Below are 23,594 nucleotides of genomic sequence, written 5' to 3'. Positions count from 1 at the left end.
TCCTGGGCTTTATTAATAGGGGCATAGAGTACAAAAGCAAGGAGGTTATGTTGAACATGTATAATGCACTAGTTCGGCCTCAGCTGGAGTTTGCATCCCGTTCTGGGCGCCACACTTTAGGAAAGATATGAAGGCATTGGAAAGAGTGCAGAAAAGATTCATGAGAATGGTTCCAGGGATGAGGAACTTCGGATATGAAGATAGATTGGAGAAGTTAGGACTGTTTTCCTTGGAGAAGAGAAGGCTAAGAGGTGATTTGATAGAGGTATTCAAAATCATGAGGGGTCTGGACAGAGTAGATAGGGAGAAACTGTTCACACTCATAAAAGGATTGAGAACAAGAGGGCACAGATTTAAAGTATTTGGTAACAAAAGCAAAAATGACATGAGGAAAAATGTTTTCATGCAGTGAGTGGTTAGAATCTGGAATGCACTGCCTGAGAGTGTGGTGAAGGCAGGTTCAATTGAGGAATTCTGAAGTGAAGTAGACTGCTATATGAAAAGGAAGAAAGTGCAGGGTTACAGGGAGAAGGTGGCAAAATGACATTAGGTGAATTGCTCATCCGGAGAGCTGGCGCAGACATGATGGGCCGAACAGCCTCCTTCTGCACTGTAACAATTCTGTGATTCTAGTGGTCAATTTACGGAACAGGCTCCCTAGGGCGAAGGTGGAAGGAGTTGGAATTGATTCATTCAAATGCAAATTAGATGGATTTCTTTCAGAAAATAATATTTTGGGATCCAGTATATGTGTATTTTGAGACATGACGAATGGTGAGTATAACAGGCTTGGGGGGAACAGGTGAACTATGGGGGGAACTTGTTTCCCAAAGCTCGCTACCCTTGGGTGTTTTCCTCACCTCATGTTTGGTTCTGTTGTAGATTTTTTTTATATATTTATTTTTTCATGGAATGTGGCATTGCTGACAATGCCAGCATTTATTCCCCTTTCCTAATTGCACTTGCGAAGGTGGTGGTGAGCCACCTTCTTGAACCACTGCAGTCCATGTGAAGGCACTCTCAGAGTGATGTTAGGAAGGGAGTTCCAGATTTCTGACCCAGCAACAATGAAGGAACAGCGAAATAATTCCAAATCAGGATGGTGTGTATTTGGAGGGTAACTTGCAGGTGTTCCCATGCATCAGCTGCCCGTGTCCTTCTAGGTGGTAGAGGCCGCGGGTTTGGAAGGTGTTGTTGAAGGTGTCTTGGCGAGTTGCTGCAGATGGTACACACTGCTGCCACTGTGCGTCGGTGATGGAGGGAGTGAATGTTTAAGGCGGTGGATGGTGTGTCGATCAAGCGGGCTACTTTGTCCTGGATGGTGTCAAGCTTCTTGAATGTTGTTGGAGCCTCACTCATACAGGCAAGTATTCCATCACACCTCTGACTTGTGCCTTGTAGATGGTGGACAGGCTTTGGGGAGACAGGAGGTGAGTTACTCGCCGCAGAATCCCAACCTCTGACCAGGTCTTGTAGCCACAGTATTTATGTGATAGAAATTATTAGAGTTTGATTGCTATGATTAGTCAAGAACTCCATTATCATTGCATCCTGCGATTCCTGGATGGTAGAAGGCGAACTAGACGGACCTTTTGTCTTTTGTCATCTCGCAATTCATATGTTTCTATGCTGTTTCCTGTCTCCCAAACAGAGTCTTGGCCTGGACAGGCAGTCTCCGCACTGAAGCTTGCTCAAGGGATGATGGAACTCAAGAATCATGTCACTCTGTGCTGCTGGAATTACTGGGAACTCACACAGTGCCTCAGATCCAACATCAGAGAAATAAGGATGAGACTCAGCTCAACTGGTGACCTCTGCAGTGAGGATGTAAAAAGATTAGGAAGTCTGGTACAGGAATTAAAGGCGAGTAGCAACCTCACAGTTCATGCATCAAATGACAGAATCTTTTCACCACTATATTTTCCATTGGGCACCAATACTGGAATCAGATGATACCCTTCTACAAGTACCTTACCCTACTAAAAGGAAGAACTTGCATTTCTATAGCGCCATTCACAACCTCAGGACATCTCAAAGCATCTTACGGCCAATGAAGTACTTTTTGAATTGTAGTCATTGTTGTAACGTAGGAAACACAGCAGCTGATTGTGCGCAGCAAGCTTCCACAAACAGCAATGCGATAAGGAACAGGTAATGTGTTTCAGTGATGGTACTTGACGGATAAATATTGGCCAGGACATTGGGGAGAATGGCTCTGCTCTTTTTGAAATACGTCCACCTGAGAGGGCAGGCGGGGCCTCGGTTTAATGTCTCATCCAAAAGACGGCAGTTCCAACAGTGCAGTGCTCCCTCAGACTGGGAATGTCAGCCTGGATCATGAGCAGGAATGGGACTGGAGTCCACGATATTCTGACTTGGAGTGTTACTAACTGAGCCACGGACTGACACCTAACTTGCTTTTTGATCGCTGTTTTGTAATGAAGGACCTTGACAAGTCTGCTAGCATCTTGCCCCCAGATCTCTTTCACTTATGGGCAGAAGGTGGGTCTCGAGTTCTATCAGAATGGATGGTCTTGCGGAGCCTAATTGGCTCGTCTTGATGCTAAACATGTTTTTGATTCGAGTGCCTGTGTGTCACTGATCTTTACGTGGTGTTTTTCTCTCAGATATCAGCAATGTTGTTGGTTCCTAAGTCTTTTTGAGAGACTGGGATTAAAGAAAATACATTTTTTGACAGATGGTGAAAAAGCAATGTTGGGAGAAAAAGAAAGAAAGGTCCCAGCGGTGTGAGGAGGAACGTAGGCGGCACCTCGCGGCTAAGGTTAGTTGTTGCCTTCTCCTTGGGCTCAGAAAGAAAGAACTGGCATTTATATCGCGTGTTTCACGACTTCACAACATCCCAAAGTGCTTTGCAGCCAATGAAGCACTTTTGAAATGTAGTTACTGTTGTAGTGTAGAAAACACAGCAGACAATTTGCACACAGAAGTGCATGGAATTCAGTCACAGGTCAGGCATGATTTCATTGAATGGCAGCGGAACAGGCTTGAGGGGTTAAATAGCCTACCCCTGTTTCTATGTTCACAGCAAGCTCCCACAACTAGCAACTTGATAATAACCAGAGCATCTCTATTTTTTTAAATGATGTTAGTTGAGGGATAAATATTGGCCTGGACACCAGGAAGATCCCCTCTCATTTCTGCACTGGGAAATCAGCCTAGATTTTGTGCTCAGGTCTCTGAACTTAGGAAATAGAGTTTTTGTCACTTGTACAGTAGGAGGTTCCTTTTGAGATTGAGCTGAGGCACGTATAATCCTTCCTCCCTTTCCCCGATGATCAAGCTTATGACCATCTGTCCTAATATCTCCTTATGTGGCTCTGTGTCAAATTTTGTTTGATGATGTTCCTGTGGAGCACCTTGGGACATTTTACGATGTTAAAGGTGCTATATAAATGCAAGTTGTTGATTTTTTTTTTTGTGATAAATCTTTTTGCAGCTGTGTTAATAAAATTGCATCAGGTTACCATTCTTAATATAATCAAAGAATTTTTTCAATGCAAAGGAAAAAAATGAAACAATTATGTTCAATTATGCTGCCCAATTGCACTGGCACTTGAAAGATTTTATGTTTGTGATTATGCACATGCATTTGGCCGGAAGCTTGAAATCTTAAATGTCACTTTGGAGAAATAGCACAATGTTGGGTGCAATTTACACCCGGATTGTTGATTGGATTGCACCCAAAGCGGAAGCACTATCACCATTACTTTTTCTAACAGGGTTTACTGGAGACGGTCTCAGACGCTGTCCCGTCACAGAGTGAGCAACAGCCCTCGCTGACACAGCACGATCTGGCTGAATACAGCTGGAAAATGCAACAGGTCAGGCAGATTAAGCAGCAGCTGAAAGAGCAGGTCGCGGAATACCTGAAAGGTGAGGGGAAACACTTGGCAGCGCTCAGGGAGTTTAATTACATGGAATTACATAGAATTTTACAGCACAGAGATAGGCCATTCGGCCCCACTGGTCTATGCTGGTGTTTATACTCCACACGTACCTCCTCCAACCCCTCTCCATCTAACCCCATCATCATATCCTTCCAATGATTTCTCTTCCATGTCCTTATCCAGCATCTGCTTAAATGCATCAATGCAATTCACCTGAACTATATTTGAAAGAGAAAAAAATTGCAGGGATAATGGGAAAGTGCCGGTGAATGGTACAAATTGCATAGCTCATACAAAGAGCTGGCACAGACACGATGGGCTGAATGGCCTCCTTCTATGTGGTAGTGAGCTCCACGTAGTAATCACATTCTAAGGAAAGAAGTTTCTTCTGAATGCCTTATTGGATTTTATTAGTGACTATGTAATATTGATGCCCTAGTTTTGACAAGGGTTTCACCCCCAAGCTCCCCAGTCATCTGCAATTTATATTTTATTTTGATCCTGTAAAATACTGTTTGAAATGTTAGCAGCTGAATGCAAAACAAAATTCCTTTCTCCAATATTTTAATTGCTTTATTTATTTCTTGATTCTCTGGATGTGGGTGTTGTTGGCATTTATTGCCCATACATATTGCCCCCTTGAGAAGGTGGTGGTGAGTTGCCTTCTTGAACAGTTGGTGAAAGTGCTCCCACAGTGCTGTTAAGTAGGGAGTTGCACCTCCAGGATTTTGAACAGCGGCGATGCAGGACTGGCCAATATATTTCCAAGTCAGGCTGGTGTGTGTGACTTGGTGGGAAACTTGGAGGTTGTGGTGTTTCCATACGGCTGTTGCCGTTTTCTTTCCAGGTGGTGGAAGCCGTGGGGTTGGGAGGCGTTATTCCGAGTTAAAGGCTATAGTCTAAATGCCTGCCCCATGATACAACAGTGAACGGAGGAACATCAAAATAAAGGGTCAAAATTTCTAGGCGATTATCACAGCACTAATTTCAAGAACTATTTCTAAGTACTAACTCCTGGTACCTTGGGAACTAAGCCCAGTTTCTCTAAAACCAACAAAGGACCAATTGAGCAGCTAATTTGACACAAACACATACTTGGGCCCCTCTTAGTCTATAGGAGGTAATAGACTACAGCATCCATAGACTTCAGCTTATTCAGACCAGCCATGATCTTTTATTTTTAGTTTTTTTTTTATTTTAGAGATACAGCACTGAAACAGGCCCTTCGGCCCACCGAGTCTGTGCCGACCATCAACCTCCCATTTATACTAATCCTACATTAATCCCATATTCCTACCACATCCCCACCTGTCCCTATATTCCCCTACCATCTACCTATACTAGGGGCAATTTATAATGGCCAATTTACCTATCAACCTGCAAGTCTTTTGGTGGTGGGAGGAAACCAGAGTACCCGGCGAAAACCCACGCAGACACAGGGAGAACTTGCAAACTCCACACAGGCAGTACCCAGAATTGAACCCGAGTCACTGGAGCTGTGAGGCTGCGGTGCTAACCACTGCGCCACTGTGCCGCCCATCTTATTGAATGACAGAATAGGCTCAAGGGTCTAAATGGCCTACTCCTGCTGCCATGTTCCAATCTTCCTATGCCCATATCATACATTGCATGAAGTCCCGTTCACCCATCACCCTCTATGCTCACTGACCTACACTGGCTTCGTGTCCAGCAATGTCTTGATTTTAAAGCTGACATCCTTGTTTTCAAATCCTTTCATGGCCTCGCCCCTCCTGACTCAGTTGCAGCCCGACAACCCTCAGAGACCAATTCTGGTCTCTTGCTCATCCCCGATTTTAATCATGCCACCATTGTTGGCCGTGCCTTCAGCTGCCTGGGCCCTGTAATTCCCTCCCTAAACCTCTCCATCCTTTAAGATGCTCTTTAAGACCTATCTCTTTGACCAAGCTTTTAGCCTCCTCCCCTAATATCTCCTTCTGTGGCTCAGTATCAAATTTTGTTTCATAATCGCTCCTGTGAATCGCCTTAGGGCGTTTTACTGTGTGAAAGGTGCTACAGAAGTACCTGTTGTTGTTGCTGTAATGTACTGCACTGGCTGGTTCATTGATCCACTCAAACATTCTGGGAGCCCTTGACTAACGTTCTGTCAGGTTGGTGATGTAATGCTTTTGCCACAACAATATCATTGCAAATTGTTTACACTCATTTCTGACCTTGTGTGGGAAAAGCTGGGAGCAGAAGTACAGATGAAATAAAAACACTTCTCAGCTGCATCCAGGGGTTACGAGAGAGGCTGCAGCTGGAGGAGGAAAGTCTACAACACATCAGACTCAAGGTGGAGCAACGGGACAGCATGGTCAAGCAAAGGCATGAGGTGAGTGTCAAAGCATGGTTTACCTTTCATTGTCGCGGGATAGTTGAACATCTTGATGATCTGTCCAATTTCTTGACTCAATTTCAATCCGCTTTAGTTACTTTCTGGTGGACATAAACAATCCTGCAGCACTATTCCAAAGAAAAGCAGGAAGGTTACCTCCAGTGTACTGGGGCCAAAACCTATCCTTCGACCAACATCACAAAACTCAAAAGCAAAATACTGCAGATGCTGCAAATCTGAAACAAAAACAGAAAATGCCGGAAAAACTCGGCCGGTCGGGCAGTAGCAATAGAGAGAGGGAAACAGAGTTAATGTTACAGGTCGATGACCTTGTGTCACTAAAAACAGATTATCTGGGTTATCACATTGCTATTTGTGGGAGCTTGCTGTGCACATATCAGCTGCCGCAGTTCCTACATTGCAACAATTACTACAAAGGTACCTCATTGGCTGAAAAACGCTTTGGCACATCCTGAGGCGATAGAATCATGGAATCGAACAGCACAGAAGGAGGCCATTCAGCCCATCAAGTCTGCAACAGTTCTTTCAAAAACAATCCACTTAGTCCCACTCCCCCGCTCTTTCTCCATACCCCTATAATTATTTCTCCTTCAAAGATTTATCCAATTCCATTTTGAAAACTGCTCATGAATCTGTATCCACCTCTCTATAGGCAGTTGTGAAAGGAGTGATATAAATACAAGCTCTTTCTTTTGTTTGTTTTTTGGTCACACTGCCACAAGATGGGTTTCTGTTTACACGCCCCTTTGAGCAATTAGCTCTTGTTCTTTTAGAACACCAACCCTACGATTTTTTTGATTCGTTCATGGATGTGGGCGTCGCTGGCAAGGCCAGCATTTATTGGCCATCCCAAATTGCCCTTGAGAAGGTGATTGTTAGCTGCCTTCTTGAACCACTGCAGTCTTTGGGGTGTCGCTGTGAGGGAGGGAGTCCCAGGATTTTGACCCAGCCACAGTGAAGGAACGGCGATATATTTCCAAGTCAGGATGATGTGTGACTTGGAGTGGAACGTGCAGATGGTGGTGTTCCCACTCGTCTGCTGCCCTTGACCTTCTAGGTGATAGAGGTTGCGGGTTTGGAAGATGCTGTCGAAGGAGCCTTGGTGAGTTGCTGCCATGCATTTTGTAGATGGTACACACTGCTACCACAGTGCGTCGGTGGTGAAAGGAGTGAATGTTGAAGGTGGCTCCTCCGACAGTGCAGCGCTCCTTCAGTCCTGCACTGGGAGTGTCAGCCTGTATTCTTGTGCTCAAGTATCTGGAGTGGGGGGATGGACCGAGGATCTTGTGACTCAGAGGCGAGTGGCTGAAGCTGAATTGGGCATGGAGACCTCCTTGGCCAACACTTCCATGGTGGGATGGTGGGGGGAAGGGCAGGTTGAGGGAGGAAGGACGTGACCTCACTGACTGAGTGGTGTACGTATGGAAGTTCCCACCACCTGCCACAGAGCCTTGCCCACACAGGGGGACATGGGAAAATAGAGGGTGATCCCTGAAAACAGCAGGGATCCTGTGATTTCCTGATGTAACAGCCAAAGCTCTGTGTTGGAAGCACATGACCAGAATAGCAACCCTATGGTTAGAATTAGAATTAGAATTAGAACATTACAGTGCAGTACAGGCCCTTCGGCCCTCGATGTTGCGCCGACCTGTGAAACCATCTGACCTACACTATTCCATTTTCATCCATATGTCTATCCAATGACCACTTAAATGCCCTTAAAGTTGGCGAGTCTACTACTGCTGCAGGCAGGGCGTTCCACGCCCCTACTACTCTATGAGTAAAGAAACTACCTCTGACATCTGTCCTATATCTATCACCCCTCAACTTAAAGCTATGTCCCCTCATGTTTGCCATCACCATCCGAGGAAAAAGACTCTCACTATCCACCCTATCTAACCCTCTGATTATCTTATATGTCTCTATTAAGTCACCTCTCCTCCTCCTTCTCTCCAACGAAAACAACCTCAAGTCCCTCAGCCTTTCCTCGTAAGACCTTCCCTCCATACCAGGCAACATCCTAGTAAATCTCCTCTGCACCCTTTCCATAGCTTCCACATCCTTCCTATAATGCGGTGACCAGAACTGCACGCAATACTCCAGGTGTGGTCTCACCAGAGTTTTGTACAGCTGCAGCATGACCTCGTGGCTCTGAAACTCGATCCCCCTACTAATAAAAGCTAACACACCATATGCCTTCTTAACAGCCCTATTAACCTGGGTAGCAACCTTCAGGGATTTATGCACCTGGACACCAAGATCTCTCTGTTCATCTACACTACCAAGAATCTTCCCATTAGCCCAGTACTCTGCATTCCTGTTACTCCTTCCAAAGTGAATCACCTCGCACTTTTCCGCATTAAACTCCATTTGCCATCTCTCAGCCCAGCTCTGCAGCCTATCTATGTCCCTCTGAACCCTACAACATCCTTCGGCACTATCCACAACTCCATCGACCTTCGTGTCATCCGCAAATTTACTAACCCACCCTTCTACACCCTCTTCCAGGTCATTTATAAAAATGACAAACAGCAGTGGCCCCAAAACAGATCCTTGCGGTACACCACTAGTAACTAAACTCCAGGATGAACATTTGCCATCAACCACCACCCTCTGTCTTCTTTCAGCTAGCCAATTTCTGATCCAAAGCTCTAAATCACCTTCAATCCCATACTTCCATATTTTCTGCAATAACCTACCATGGGGAACCTTATCAAACGCCTTACTGAAATCCATATACACCACATCCACTGCTTTACCCTCATCCACCTGTTTGGTCACCTTCTCGAAAAACTCAGTAAGGTTTGTGAGGCACGACCTACCCGTCACAAAACCGTGCTGACTATCGCTAATGAACTTATTCTTTTCAAGATGATTATAAATCCTGTCTCTTATAACCTTTTCCAACATTTTACCCACAACCGAAGTAAGGCTCACAGGTCTATAATTACCAGGGCTGTCTCTACTCCCCTTCTTGAACAAGGGGACAACATTTGCTATCCTCCAGTCTTCCGGCACTATTCCTGTCGACAATGACGACATAAAGATCAAGGACAAAGGCTCTGCAATCTCCTCCCTGGCTTCCCAGAGAATCCTAGGATAAATCCCATCTGGCCCAGGGGACTTAACTATTTTCACACTTTCCAAAATTGATAACACCTCCTCCTTGTGAACCTCAATCCCATCTAGCCTAGTAGCCTGAATCTCAGTATTCTCCTCGACAACATTTTCTTTCTCTACTGTAAATACTGACGCAAAATATTCATTTAACACTTCCCCTACCTCCTCTGATTCCACACACAACTTCCCACTACTATCCTTGATTGGCCCTAATCTAACTCTAGTCATTCTTTTATTCCTGATATACCTATAGAAAGCCTTAGGGTTTTCCCTGACCCTATCCGCCAATGACTTCTCGTGTCCTCTCCTTGCTCTTCTTAGTTCTCCCTTTAGATCCTTCCTGGCTAGCTTGTAACTCTCAAGCGCCCTAACTGAGCCTTCACATCTCATCCTAACATAAGCCTTCTTCTTTCTCTTGACAAGCGCTTCAACTTCTTTCGTAAACCACGGCTCCCTCGCTCGACAACTTCCTACCTGCCTCACAGGTACATACTTATCAAGGACACGCAGTAGCTGCTCCTTGAATAAGCTCCACATTTCGATTGTTCCCATCCCCTGCAGTTTCCTTCCCCATCCTACGCATCCTAAATCTTGCCTAATCGCATCATAATTTCCTTCCCCCAGCTATAATTCTTGCCCTGCGGTATATACCTGTCCCTGCCCATCGCTAAGGTAAACCTAACCGAATTGTGATCACTATCACCAAAGTGCTCACCTACATCTAAATCTAACACCTGGCCGGGTTCATTACCCAGTACCAAATCCAATGTGGCATCGCCCCTGGTTGGCCTGTCTACATACTGTGTCAGAAAACCCTCCTGCACACACTGGACAAAAACTGACCCATCTAAAGTACTCGAACTATAGTATTTCCAGTCGATATTTGGAAAGTTAAAGTCCCCCATAACAACTACCCTGTTACTCTCGCCCCTGTCGAGAATCATCTTCGCTATCCTTTCCTCTACACCTCTGGAACTATTTGGAGGTCTATAAAAGACTCCCAACAGGGTGACCTCACATCTCCTGTTTCTAACCTCGGCCCATACTACCTCAGTAGACGAGTCCTCAAACGTCCTTTCTGTCGCTGTAATACTCTCCTTGATTAACAATGCCACACCCCCCCCTCTTTTACCATCTTCTCTGTTCTTACTGAAACATCTAAATCCCGGAACCTGCAACATCCATTCCTGCCCCTGCTCTACCCATGTCTCCGAAATGGCCACTGCATCGAGATCCCAGGTACCAACCCATGCTGCAAGCTCACCCACCTTATTCCGGATGCTCCTGGCGTTGAAGTAGACACACTTTAAACCAGGTTCTTGCTTGCCAGTGCCCTCTTGCGTCCTTGTAACCTTATCCCTGACCTCACTACTCTCAACATCCTGTACACTGGCACTACATTTTAGGTTCCCATTCCCCTGCTGAATTAGTTTAAACCCCCCCCGAAGAGCACTAGCAAATCTCCCCCCCAGGATATTGGTACCCCTCTGGTTCAGGTGAAGACCATCCTGTTTGTAGAGGTCCCACCTACCCCAGAAAGAGCCCCAATTATCCAGGAAACCAAAACCCTCCCTCCTGCACCATCCCTGCAGCCACGTTAGTAGGCTGCCAGGCTTAAATGGGCTGAGTGGCCTTTGCCTCATTCTGTACTTCCTTACCTCCTGCACTAACTTTAATCTCTTCACATATGGCAGAGCACTGCACTGTTGCATTCTGATCTTGATCATCTCTACGCGACAGCAATGAAGAGGAGGACAAGGTTGGCAGAAGACAATGCTGCTTTAGTACAGCGGGAACTGATGAGGATGGAGCGAGAACTGCAGCTACAAAAGGTAGGATTGATTTCAAGTTTTGAATCTCGCAAAGACCTGAGCAGAATTTGGATGAAATAATTTACATTTTCTCCTTCCCAATAGTAATTTCAGTATTTTCTCTCTAATCATTGATGCATTGTAGTTCAAAAGCGTTAAAGATTTGTGTATCTACAGAATCTTACAGCACAAAAAATGGCCATTAGACCTGTTATGCTGTGCTGGCTCTTTGAAAGATCTATCCAATTAGTCCCACTCTCCTGCTTGTTCCCACAGCCCTGAAAGTTTTTCCTTTTCAAGTATTTATCCAATTCCTTTTTGAAAGTTACTATTGAATCTGCTTCCACTGCCCTTTTAGGCAGCACATTCCATATCACCACAACTCACTGCGTAAAATAAAAACTCTCCTCATCTTGTGTCTTTTTTTGCCAATCACCTTAAATCTATGTCTATCGGTTACTGACCCTTCTGTCACTGAAGATAATTTCTCCCAAATTACCCTCCTAAAACACTTCAAAATTTTGAACACATTCGTTAAATCTCGTCTTAATCTTTTCTAAAGATAACAATCCCAATTTCTCTAATCTCTCCACATAACTGAAGTCCCTCATAGAGTCATTTACGCCACAGAATGAGGCCATTCAGGCCATCAAATCGATCCCTGGTACCATTCTAGAAGCTCTGGAGAAAATGTAAAAATAAGGTTTACAAGGATAATACCAGATCGGGAAAGATTAGACAGGCTGGGACTCTGTACTCTCGAGAAGAGAAGACTGAGGGGTGACCTAATAGAGGTCTTTAAAATTATGAACACCTTCAATAGGTGAGACGCACAGAAGATGTTTCCCAATTGTGGGGGAGACATAAACTAGGGGCCATAAATATAAGATAGCCACTAATAAATCCAGTATGGAATTCAGGAGAAACTTCGTTTCCCAGAGAGTGGTGAGAATTTGGAACTTGATACCACAAGATGTGGTTAAGGCAAATAGCATAGACACATTTAAGGAGAAGCTGGATAAACACGTGAGAGAGAAAGGAATAGAAGGTTATGCTGATAGGGTAAGATGAATCAGGTTAGGAGGAGGCTCTTTTGGAGCGTAAGCACTGGCATGGACCTGTTGGGCCGAATGGCCTGTTTCTGTGCTGTACATACTATGTAAGATAGGGAATCTGCATCTCTCTTCCCCAAAAGGCTGTGGATGCTGAGGGGGTCAATTGGAGCTTTGATTGTTAGTAGACAGGGGTATTAAGGCATATGGAGCAAAACTGGGTGAACGCAGATAAGCCAATTCACGATTGTCCATTTTGAGTACTCAGCCAAGACCAGTTTCACCCCCTTTATGCTGATGTCTACTTTAATTGTGTGTGTTTGGAGTTTTTCATAGTATAAACAGGGCTTGCCTGGTTTTCCACCAATGTGTGGAATTGTATTAGAGTTTGCATTGCTTGGAGTCCAAAAACTGATGAAATAAAGAAATTCCTTGCTGAAGGTCTGGTATCTTTCTTGCACACCTGGTCAGTGTCAGGTTAATACCAGTTTAGATCAGTTAGCCTGTTCCTGTGCTGTAAATGTTTTGTAAATGGAGACGTTGTAGGAACACTCCTATAGATATCTCTCACGTAGCTACCTGTCCAGGTGCTGCCAGTTTCTGTCCCCTGCGGGTACAACTTCAATATATCTTTGCAACTGGACACAACAATCTCACTGAGCTCTTCAGTGACTCTGGAATCAAAAGATGTCAGAGGAATATCAGTTCTCAAAGCACAAATCATATATTTCCGCTGCCCTTCAGCAAACAAGAAGTGGCCATTCGGCCCATCGAAGAGTGAAAGGGGTGGAATTTATGTTTCAGTTGTGCAGAACCTTGGTCCAACCCCATTTGGAGTTCAATTTTGGTCATTGCAACTCAGGAAGGATAGATTAGTTTTGGACAATGTGCAGCAAAGGTTCATCAGAATGATGGGGATAGGTAATATAAATGTGGCTGGGATTCCTTTAGGTATAGAAAGTTATGGGGTGGTCTTATCAAGGCGACTCCGGAACCAAATATGGTCAACGGAGTATTTCCAATATCCCCAGGGCTTGGTGGGGGGGGAAGGGATGGAGGGGAGGGGCATGGATTGTTGGATGGGGGCAGGGTGCGAGGCTCTGTGCTGGGAGCAGGGATTCGGAAAACAGCTCCCAGCCACACAAAACTCTGGGGTAAAGTCAGCGAGGCCTTGCTCCCAGTGTAGAGCCTTGCTTATGGGAGCACGGATCGGAGAGTTAGCCAAGGAGGCCTCTATATTCAATATATCCAATACTTACTTTCCTGTCTTTTAAATCTGTTCCTCAAATCTGCACTCCCTTTGAGTGAGACTTCATGGTGAGTGTGAAATACTACTGGATGTTCCCCATGGAATTCTTACCCTTAAGGAATAGAAAGTTCTGCAGGACCTACCTGACCTCTGTGCCTGTATCCCTGCATCAGACCTTATGGATGACATTCTCTATGAAGAGCGGAAATTATAGTGTGAATTGGCAGTCTCATTGAATGAGACCTCAGATCATTGGAAAAGTGTCATACCAGTGGTTTCAGTGATTGGGACAGAGGTGGACAGTTGGGGCCGTGTTGAGGAAGCTATAGTTTGCATTAGCTGCAAGTGACTTGGGAGTACTCCAAACTGGCACTGGGTGCCTGCAAGAGAAACAGCGACGTCATTTAGGCTTAAATAGTTATCACACTTACAGAGAAGGGAGAAAAGTGATTAGCAGGGTCTGTTTAGGATCAAGTTGACTCCAATATGATATGCCCTCTGGTAGGAGATTGGAACTGGGCAGACCCAGTACTCCCAAGCCAGTCAGGTCAGCAATACTTTTTTTGTTTTCAATTGCACTTGGAACGCTACCAAGAGCCAACCACATAGAGTTGGACTGGAGTCACCTATAGACCAGATCAGGTCAGGCTGCCAGGTTACCTTCCCTCAACGATCTGACTGAACCAGTTGGAATTTTATAACAGCTTTTCATGGCCATCTTCTGGTGCCAGCTTAGAAAGGGCCAGGTTTATTAAGTTTAATTGTCACTAATTGCCACAGGACTTCTAGTCCATGACTCTGGGGTGCCAGTCCATTAGATTAGAGATACAGCACTGAAACAGGCCCTTCGGCCCACCGAGTCTGTGCCGAACATCAACCACCCATTTATACTAATCCTACGCTAATCCCATATTCCTACCAAACATCCCCACCTGTCCCTATATTTCCCTACCACCTACCTATACTAGTGACAATTTATAATGGCCAATTTACCTATCAACCTGCAAGTCTTTTGGCTTGTGGGAGGAAACCGGAGCACCCGGAGAAAACCCACGCAGACACAGGGAGAACTTGCAAACTCCACACAGGCAGTACCCGGAATCGAACCCGGGTCCCTGGAGCTGTGAGGCTGCGGTGCTAACCACTGCTTTCCTGGCCGGCCTCCCATTTAACACCCACCATAAACTTGAACTCATCCAAAACTCTGCTGCCTGTATCCAAACTTGTACCAAGTCCCATTGACCCATCACTCTTATGTTCGCTGACCTACATTGGTTGCTGGTCCAGAAATACCTCAATTTTAAAATTAAAATTTCTGGCCTTTATTGCAAGGGGAATGGAGTATAACAGTAGGGAAGTCTTGCAACAAATGTACAGGGCATTGGTGAGACCACACCTAGAGTACCGTATATACAGTTTTGGTCTCCTTATTTAAGTAAGGATATAGTTGCATTGGAAGCAGTTCAGCAAATATTCACTAGTGTGACGGAACTGTTTCTTTTTCCTTCTTCTGATTAAAAACAGTGAGTGCCTTTAAGACTGTTTGAAAACAGTGTGCCTTTAAGACTGAGCACAGGGTGCCAGCTGCACTTGTCCCCAGGCCACAGTAGGAGCAAGAGGTCACATGGTGTGATGTTTCGATTTGACTGTGTGTAAAAACTGGCTAAAACCGGTCTGAACCAGCCACCAGCAAAGCGTGCTTACTGAAGGAAAGATCTGTCTATTTCTCTCAGCAGAGATTATACAATTAGCTACAGGCCAAGTTAATTGTCTAAGGAGAAAAAACCCTTTGAAGAGACCAGTTGTATTGCTGGAGTAAAGTTTCGACTGAGAGACTGTCAGTTCTAAAATCCGAGTGGACCCATTGCTACCCCATTTTGATGCCTGCTGCAGCCGAAGTGCTTTGAATGCCTATCAAGAACACATTGTTTCATCAAATCCGTGTAAAGACTTCGAGAGGCATTTGATTATTTTTACACTAGGATACCTCACCTATCAGGAACGCAACCCACAAAGACTTATTTATTTATTTATTCTTAAGAAACAGCTATTTTGTTTATAAAACATCACTTTTAAAATTGGTTAACAGTTAGTTTTGAATGTATATGTGTGAATGGGGGAGTTAGGTTAAAATAAGAGGTTATAAGGTCTTTTGATGGTTAGGCCAAATTCATTGCAGGCAGACGCAAACCTGTCGATGAGACTCTGCAGGCATTCTTCAGTGTGAGATGTTAAAGCAGCATCGTCAGCAAAGAGGAGTTCTCTGATGAGGACTTTCCGTACTTTGGACTTCGCTCTTAGACGGGCAAGGTTGAACAACCTGCCCCCTGATCTTGTGTGGAGGAAAATTCCTTCTTCAGAGGATTTGAACGCATGTGAAAGCAGCACGCTCTGGAAGTGGTTCAAGAGTTCACCTACCTAGGCTCAACTATCACCAGTAACCTGTCTCTAGATGCAGAAATCAACAAGCGCATGGGTAAGGCTTCCACTGCTATGTTCAGACTGGCCAAGAGAGTGTGGGAAAATGGCGCACTGACACGGAACACAAAAGTCCGAGTGTATCAGGCCTGTGTCCTCAGTACCTTGCTCTACGGCAGCGAGGCCTGGACAACGTATGCCAGCCAAGAGCGACGTCTCAATTCATTCCATCTTCGCTGCCTTCGGAGAATACTTGGCATCAGGTGGCAGGACTATATCTCCAACACAGAAGTCCTTGAAGCGGCCAACATCCCCAGCTTATACACACTACTGAGTCAGCGGCGCTTGAGATGGCTTGGCCATGTGAGCCGCATGGAAGATGGCAGGATCCCCAAAGACACATTGTACAGCGAGCTCGCCACTGGTATCAGACCCACCGGCCGTCCATGTCTCCGTTATAAAGACGTCTGCAAACGCGACATGAAATCGTGTGACATTGATCACAAGTCGTGGGAGTCAGTTGCCAGCATTCGCCAGAGCTGGCGGGCAGCCATAAAGACAGGGCTAAATTGTGGCGAGTCGAAGAGACTTAGTAGTTGGCAGGAAAAAAGACAGAGGCGCAAGGGGAGAGCCAACTGTGCAACAGCCCCAACAAACAAATTTCTCTGCAGCACCTGTGGAAGAGCCTGTCACTCCAGAATTGGTCTTTATAGCCACTCCAGGCGCTGCTTCACAAACCACTGACCACCTCCAGGCGCGTATCCATTGTCTCTCGAGATAAGGAGGCCCAAAAGAATAAGGTCTTTATACATAGGTTTATCTTAATAGTGTTTAAGAGTTATTATTTTAGTAAATATTTAATTTGCTGTTGTCTAAAGATACCTGGTTTGGTCTGTTTTCTGGGGGTTACTAGAGTGTTTAATTTGGCTGTTTTTTTGGTAGGGTGGGAAAGCTTTAATAATATACTGTGACCTGTGGAGTGATGGGACTGAATTGATGGTGCATTGCTCCCGCCTCAGTCGTAACATATTCACTGGGGGCTCGTCCAGGATCATATTAATTGGGGGCTCGCATTTGCAATCATATTAATTGCTCATCTTTGGGATAACATATAAATTGGGGTCTTGCATCTGGGATCATATTAATTGGAATGCTCGATTGTCGAGCTCCAAATCTAACACCAATTACGTTAATTATAAGGAGAGTAATAATACGGAAAAAAAAGGAACCAGGTTTCTTGTGTAATAAGGTACAGTACATACCATCAGAATGGCATTAGCAGTTGCAGCAGAGTTTCTGGGAAAGGAGAATGTTTCCCTCAGTGATTTGATAACTAACAAAGAATAACCTGAAAGAACTGGCAGCACAATTGGGGTTAGAGTTGAAATCAGGTGCCAAAAAAGCAGTGATAATTGACCTAATAGCCCGACATTTAAAATTAGAAGAAGAGGAAGAAGAAGATAGCAAGTCAGAGAGTGATGCAGTGGTATTAGTTAGGATTCAATTAGAAACAGAAAAAATTAGGCTACAACAGGAAAAAGAAATAGCAATAAGAAAACTTGAATTGGGAAAACAGGAAAGGGAGAAAGAGAGAGCACATCAGAGAGAAAGAGAAGAGAGAGAATTTAGGTTAAGAAAGATGGAACTAAGACAAAAAGGTGGTCTTGACTCCAGGGGAAATTCTGGTCAGGAAGAATCTGAATTTAGCCCAGGACCCAGCGAAAAGCTGTTTAAATTTATACGAACTCTTCCTAAGTTTGAAGAAATGAAGGTAGAGGCATTTTTCAAATCTTTTGGAAAAATAGCCAAATAGATGAAATGACCGAGGAAAAGCTGGACACTGCTTAGACAAAGCGGGTTGATAGGCAGAACTCATGAAGTTGATGCCATGCGTCCTGAAAAGGCTTCTGCAGATTATGAGATGGCAAAAAAGGCTATTCTCGCTGCATATGAGTTTGTCCCTGAAGCTTACTGTCAGAAGTTTTGGAACTTACGGAGATTGGCTGGGCAGAGGTATGTAGAATTTGAGAGGGTGAAGCAAATAAATTTTGACGGTTGGATACAGGCATTAAAGATGGAAACCACATATGAGAACCTTCGACAATTGCTTCTCTTAGAAGAGTTTAAAAATCCATTCCTGCAGTCATGAGAACTCATGTAGATAAGTTTTGAAAGCTAGGAAAGCAGTGGAAATTGCTGATGATTTTGAGCTTGCGAATAAGCCAAAACCTTTTGTCCATCACCCCCATAAACCCGAGAAGGATAGAAAGTGGGACAGTGAAAGGAAGGCAAGTAGCCGGAGACAAGAAGGGAATGCCCCAGGATCACCTCAGGTCAGAAAGGAAGGTGCTGAGGGTAGAAGTGAGGTTCACAAGTCAAAGTGTTATCATTGCAACAAAACGGGTCATCTTCGTTCAGAGTGCTGGAAATTGCGAGGTAAACCCATAAGACTTGTTGGGGTATGCAAAGCTAATGCACAAGAAAAGACTCTGACTCAGAGTATAGCAGACCAGGCTATAGTTTTTATGGCAGCTGTAAAGCCATGTACAAAAACTAAAGTGAGTGTAGAGTTTAAGAATAAGATACCCAAAAGTTACAATGAATTTTTGTCAAAGGGGAGAGTAACTCCACATCCTTTAAGTGAGGCAGGAAAACCTATCATTATACTCAGGGATACAGGAGCAACCCAAACACTCGTGCTGGGGAAAGATATAAGGTTTCCTCCAGAGAGTGCCTTGAACGCTAAAGTTCTAGTTAATGGAATTGGCGGGCAGTATTTACCCATACCTTTATATAAGGTTGCATTTGCTGACAACACCACCACTAGGTGGCGCTGCAATGGCACATGTGCAAATGCAGCCTGTGCCACTAAAACGCCACAGTCTGCGACGTCAGGCAGCTGCCAGGATTAAAGATGGCGCTGCTCAAATAATCACACGATGGCAACCTAAACACATGGCAGCACACAATGGCCGGAGGGAAGGGAGCGAGCGGGCCGGGGAGGGGAGGGAGCGAGCGGGCCAGGGAGGGGAGGGAGCGAGAGGGATTTGATCAGAAGATCAAATCACGTATAAGACAACATTTTTACTGGTCAGGTTTTACAAAGGATGTGAGACAATTTTGTAGGTCATGCCATACATGCCAAATGGTGGGAAAACCGCAACCCACCATAAAACCAGCACCAATAGTTTCCATACCAGAGATTGAGGAACCATTTAGCAGGGTATTGGTAGACTGCGTAGGACCCTTGCCAAAAACAAAAGCGGAACCTCAATACACACTTATCATGGATAGGGCTACTCAATTTCCAGAGGCCATTCCTTTGAGGACAATTACTGCTAAAATAGTAGTAGAAAAGTTAACCTAATTCTTTACGAGATGTGGGTTGCCACTTGAAGTTCAATCAGATCAAGGTTCTAATTTCATGTCCAAGATATTTCAAGAAGTCATGGGAAATTTGGGAATTAGACAGTTAAAATCTTCAGCATATCACCCCCAGTCACAGGGAGCTTTAGAGAGATACCACCAAACTCTCAAAACAATGGTTAGAACCTACTGTCATGAATATCCGCATGACTGGGATAAAGGACTATACTTTCTTTTATTTGCCACCAGAGATTCACCAAATGAGTCTACAGGCTTCAGTCCTTTCGAACTGGTTTACGGACATGAAGTAAGAAGTCCTCTAAAACTTATAAAAGACAGATTCTTGGAACGAAAGAATGAATCTTCGATACTAGACTATGGATCTGTGTTCCGGGAAAGGCTCGCAAAAGCTTGCGGTGTGGCTCAGGAACACCTTAAAGCATCCCAAGCCAATATGAAAAAATGGGCAGACAAGAATGCAAAAGCCCCCAATTTCAACCAGGGGATGAAGTATTAGTGTTGTTACCGTTACAGAGGGAACCATTAAAAGCACAGTTCAGTGGCCCATATAGAGTGATCAAAAGAGTGGGTAAGGTAGATTATTTGATTGACACCCCTGATCGCCGGAAGAAGAACTGGTTGTGTCACATTAATATGATAGAACAATATTATTGCAGAGAGGAGGATAAGCCAGTACAGGTAAGTCAGGTAATCAGGACTGTTGAGAAGGAAAAGGATAGTGAGGTTGAGGCAGAAGGAGGCCTAGACAATTCTCAGATTGAACCTCCAAATATCAGGTTAGTGAATATAGAATGGCTAGGAAAATTGGACAACATGCTTTCGCACTGAGAGGCAAAACAACGTGAAGTCCTAACCAGGCTTTTCAAAACGTTTAAAAGAGTTTGTAGGGATAAGCTAGGATGTACAACCTTAGCCACACATGATGTGGGTATAGGGGGAACCATTCCTTTAAAACAACATCCTTGCCACTTAGGTCCAGACAGACAGGCCCAAGTGGAAGCAGAGGTCCAATGCAAGCTGGAGGGCAGCTTAGTTGAGCCTAGTCAGAGCAGCTGGAATTCGCCGGTGGTCTTGATGCCTGGTGGGTTGGCCTAACTTTGCATAGACTACAGAAAAGTTAATGCAGTGGCGTGTGCAGACTCCTACCCAGTTTCTCATTTAGAAGATTGTATGGACAGAATGGGCAACACCATGTGTCTTAATGAGATAAATATGTCGGAGGTATACTGTCAAATTCCTTTGACACCCCAAGAAAAGGACAAGTCAGTTTTCGTTACACTGGATGGTGTTTTCCAGTATCAAGTGATGCCACACAGGTTAAGGGGTACTCGAGAAACTTCTCAGAAAATAGTGAACCCAGTAGTGGCCAGTGTTCCTCGCTGTGTAGTTCACCTGGCTGAGGTGATGGACTATAGGGACACTTGGAAGGAAAACATGAAACAACTGGGAGACTATGTTTGGAAGGTTGCAATGGGCTGAATGGGATACCTTTTGTAAAAATTTAAAGCCAAAATTGTTTTGACAGAATTTATTGTTGTAGCCTTATAATTTTAAAAATTGTACCGATTTCAGGGAAAAACAATCACCGACACTTTGTCATGAATTTAACCGTGTTGTTATATGGATAGCGATGGTACAAAGAAAATTCTGTAAATTATCAGGAGAGTGAATGGGGACATGAATGTGAAAAAATGTTAGAGCTTTTCTCCCCCCAGTTTCTTTTTTTTTTTGCATTGTTATGAAAAGCATTTTTAGAATGGCGTCTCATTTTGCCAAGGGCTGAAGTATCACGGAACTGTTTCTTTTTCTCCCTCTGATTTAAAACAGTGTGTGCCTTTAAGACTGTGTTTGAAAACAGTGTGCCTTTAAGACTGAGCACAGTGTGCCAGCTGCACCTATCCCTAGACTACAGCAGGAGAGAGAGGTCACATGGTATAGTGTTACCATTTGACTGTGTGTAAAAACCAGCAAAAACCGGTCTGAACCAGCCACCAGCAAAGCGTGCATACTGAAGGAAAGAGCTGTCTATTTCTCTCAAGCAGAAATTCTACAATGTGTTACAGGCCAAGTTAATTGTCTTAGGAGGAAAAGACCCTTTGAAGAAGGGTTTGTAAGGAAGCATTTGTAAGGGCTGGAAGGCTAGGAACAGATGAAGCACTTGAGGAATATAAAGACAGTAGGAAGGAACTTAAGCAAGGAGTTAGGAGGGCTAAAAGGGGTCATGAAAAGTCATTGGCAAACAGGTTTAAGGAAAATCCCAAGGCTTTTTATACATATATAAAGAGCAAGAGGGTAACCAGGGAAAGGGTTGGCTCACTCAAGGACAGAGATGGGAATCTATGTGTGGAGCCAGAGGAAATGGGCGAGGTGCTAAATGAGTACTTTTCATCAGTATTCACCAAAGAGAAGGACTTGGTGGATGATGAGCCTAGGGAAGGGAGTGCAGATAGTCTCAGTCATCTCATTATCAAAAAGGAGGAGGTGTTGGGTGTCTTGCAAAGCATTAAGGTAGATAAATCCCCAGGGCCTGATGGGATCTACCCTAGAATACTGAGGGAGGCAAGGGAAGAAATTGCTGGGGCCTTGACAGAAATCTTTGCATCCTCATTGGCTACAGGTGAGATCCCAGAGAATAGCCAATGTTGTGCCTTTGTTTAAGAAGGGTGGCAAGGATAATCCAGGAAATTATAGGCCGGTGAGCCTTACGTCAGTGGTAGGGAAACTATTAGAAAGGATTATTCGGGACAGGATTTACTCCTATTTGGAAACAAACGAACTTATTAGCAAGAGACAGCATGGTTTTGTGAAGGGGAGGTCGTGTCTTACTATTTGATTGAGTTTTTTGAGGAAGTGACGAAGATGATTGATGAAGGAAGGGCAGTGGATGTTATCTATATGGACTTTAGTAATGCCTTTGACAAGGTCCCTCATGGCAGACTGGTACAAAAGGTGAAGTCACACGGGATCAGAGGTGAGCTGGCAAGATGGATACAGAACTGGCTCTGTCATAGAAGACAGCGGGTATCAGTGGATGGGTGTTTTTCTGAATGGAGAGATGTGACTAGTGGTGTTCCGCAGGGATCAGTGCTGGGACCTTTGCTGTTTGTAGTATATATAAATGATTTGGAAGAAAATGTAGCTGGTCTGATTAGTAAGTTTGCGGACAACACAAAGGTTGGTGGAGTTGCGGATAATGATGAGGATTGCCAGAGGATACAGCAGGATATAGATCGGTTGGAGACTTGGGCGGAGAAATGGCAGATGGAGTTTAATCTGGACAAATGTGAGGTAATGCATTTTGGAAGGTCTAATGCAGGTCGAGGTATACAGTAAATGGCAGAACCCTTAGGAGTATTGACAGGCAGAGAGATCTGGGCGTACAGGTCCACAGGTCACTGAAAGTGGCAACGCAGGTGGATAAGGTAGTCAAGAAGGCATACGGCATGCTTGCCTTCATCGGTCGGGGCATAGAGTATAAAAATTGGCAAGTCATGTTGCAGCTGTACAGAACCTTAGTTAGGCCACACTTAGAATATTGCGTGCAATTCTGGTCGCCACACTACCAGAAGGATGTGGAGGCTTTGGAAAGGGTACAGAGGAGGTTTACCAGGATGTTGCCAGGTCTGGAGGGCATTAGCTATGAGGAGAGGTTGGAAAAACTCGGATTGTTTTCACTGGAACGACGGAGGTGGAGGGGCGACATGATGGAGGGGCGACAGAATAGAGGTTTACAAAGTTATGAGCGGCATGGACAGAGTGGATAGTCAGAAGCTTTTTCCCAGGGTGGAAGAGTCAGTTACTGGGGGACATAGGTTTAAGGTGCGAGGGGCAAAGTTTAGAGGGGATGTGCGAGGCATGTTTTTTACACAGAGGGTGGTGAGTGCCTGGAACCTGCTGCCAGGGGAAGTGGTGGAAGCAGATACGATAGCGACGTTTAAGAGACATCTTGACAAATACATGAATAGGAAGGGAATCGAGGGATATGGGCCCCGGAAGTGCAGAAGGTGTTAGTTTAGGCAGGCATCAAGATCAGCGCAGGCTTGGAGGGCCGAATGGCCTGTTCCTGTGCTATACTGTCCTTTGTTCTTTGAAGAGACCATTTGTATTTCTGGGGTAAAGTTTCGACTGAGAGACTGTTGGTTTTAAAATCCGAGTGGACCCATTGCTGCACTCCTTGTTTAAAGAACTGTTTGATGCCTGCTGCAGCCGAAGTGCTTTGAATGCCTATCAAGAACAGATTGTTTCATCAAATCCCTGTGAAGACTTCAAGAG

General features: G+C 44.7%; 1 protein-coding gene across 6 annotated transcripts in view; it reads left to right on the top strand.

Annotated features, from left to right (window-relative positions):
* The window catches only part of si:dkey-201i24.3 (kinesin-like protein KIF15-B), a 73,220-nt gene that overhangs the window by 39,609 nt on the left and 10,017 nt on the right, over positions 1-23,594 (top strand). For 2 of the 6 annotated variants that reach the window (XM_068044070.1, XM_068044071.1), the window contains exons 11-15: positions 1,652-1,863; positions 2,699-2,782; positions 3,741-3,894; positions 6,116-6,261; positions 11,100-11,237. In XM_068044070.1, the coding sequence (XP_067900171.1) occupies positions 1,652-1,863; positions 2,699-2,782; positions 3,741-3,894; positions 6,116-6,261; positions 11,100-11,237 (734 nt within the window). The other 4 variants (XR_010976127.1, XR_010976126.1, XM_068044072.1 and 1 more) reach the window with 4 other exon arrangements.

The sequence above is a fragment of the Heterodontus francisci genome, chromosome 12, assembly GCF_036365525.1.
Source record: "Heterodontus francisci isolate sHetFra1 chromosome 12, sHetFra1.hap1, whole genome shotgun sequence".
In the NCBI taxonomy this organism is placed as follows: Eukaryota; Metazoa; Chordata; class Chondrichthyes; order Heterodontiformes; family Heterodontidae; genus Heterodontus; species Heterodontus francisci.
The sequence above is the reverse complement of the archived record's forward strand: the minus strand, read 5'-3'. Positions and strand labels throughout refer to the sequence as shown.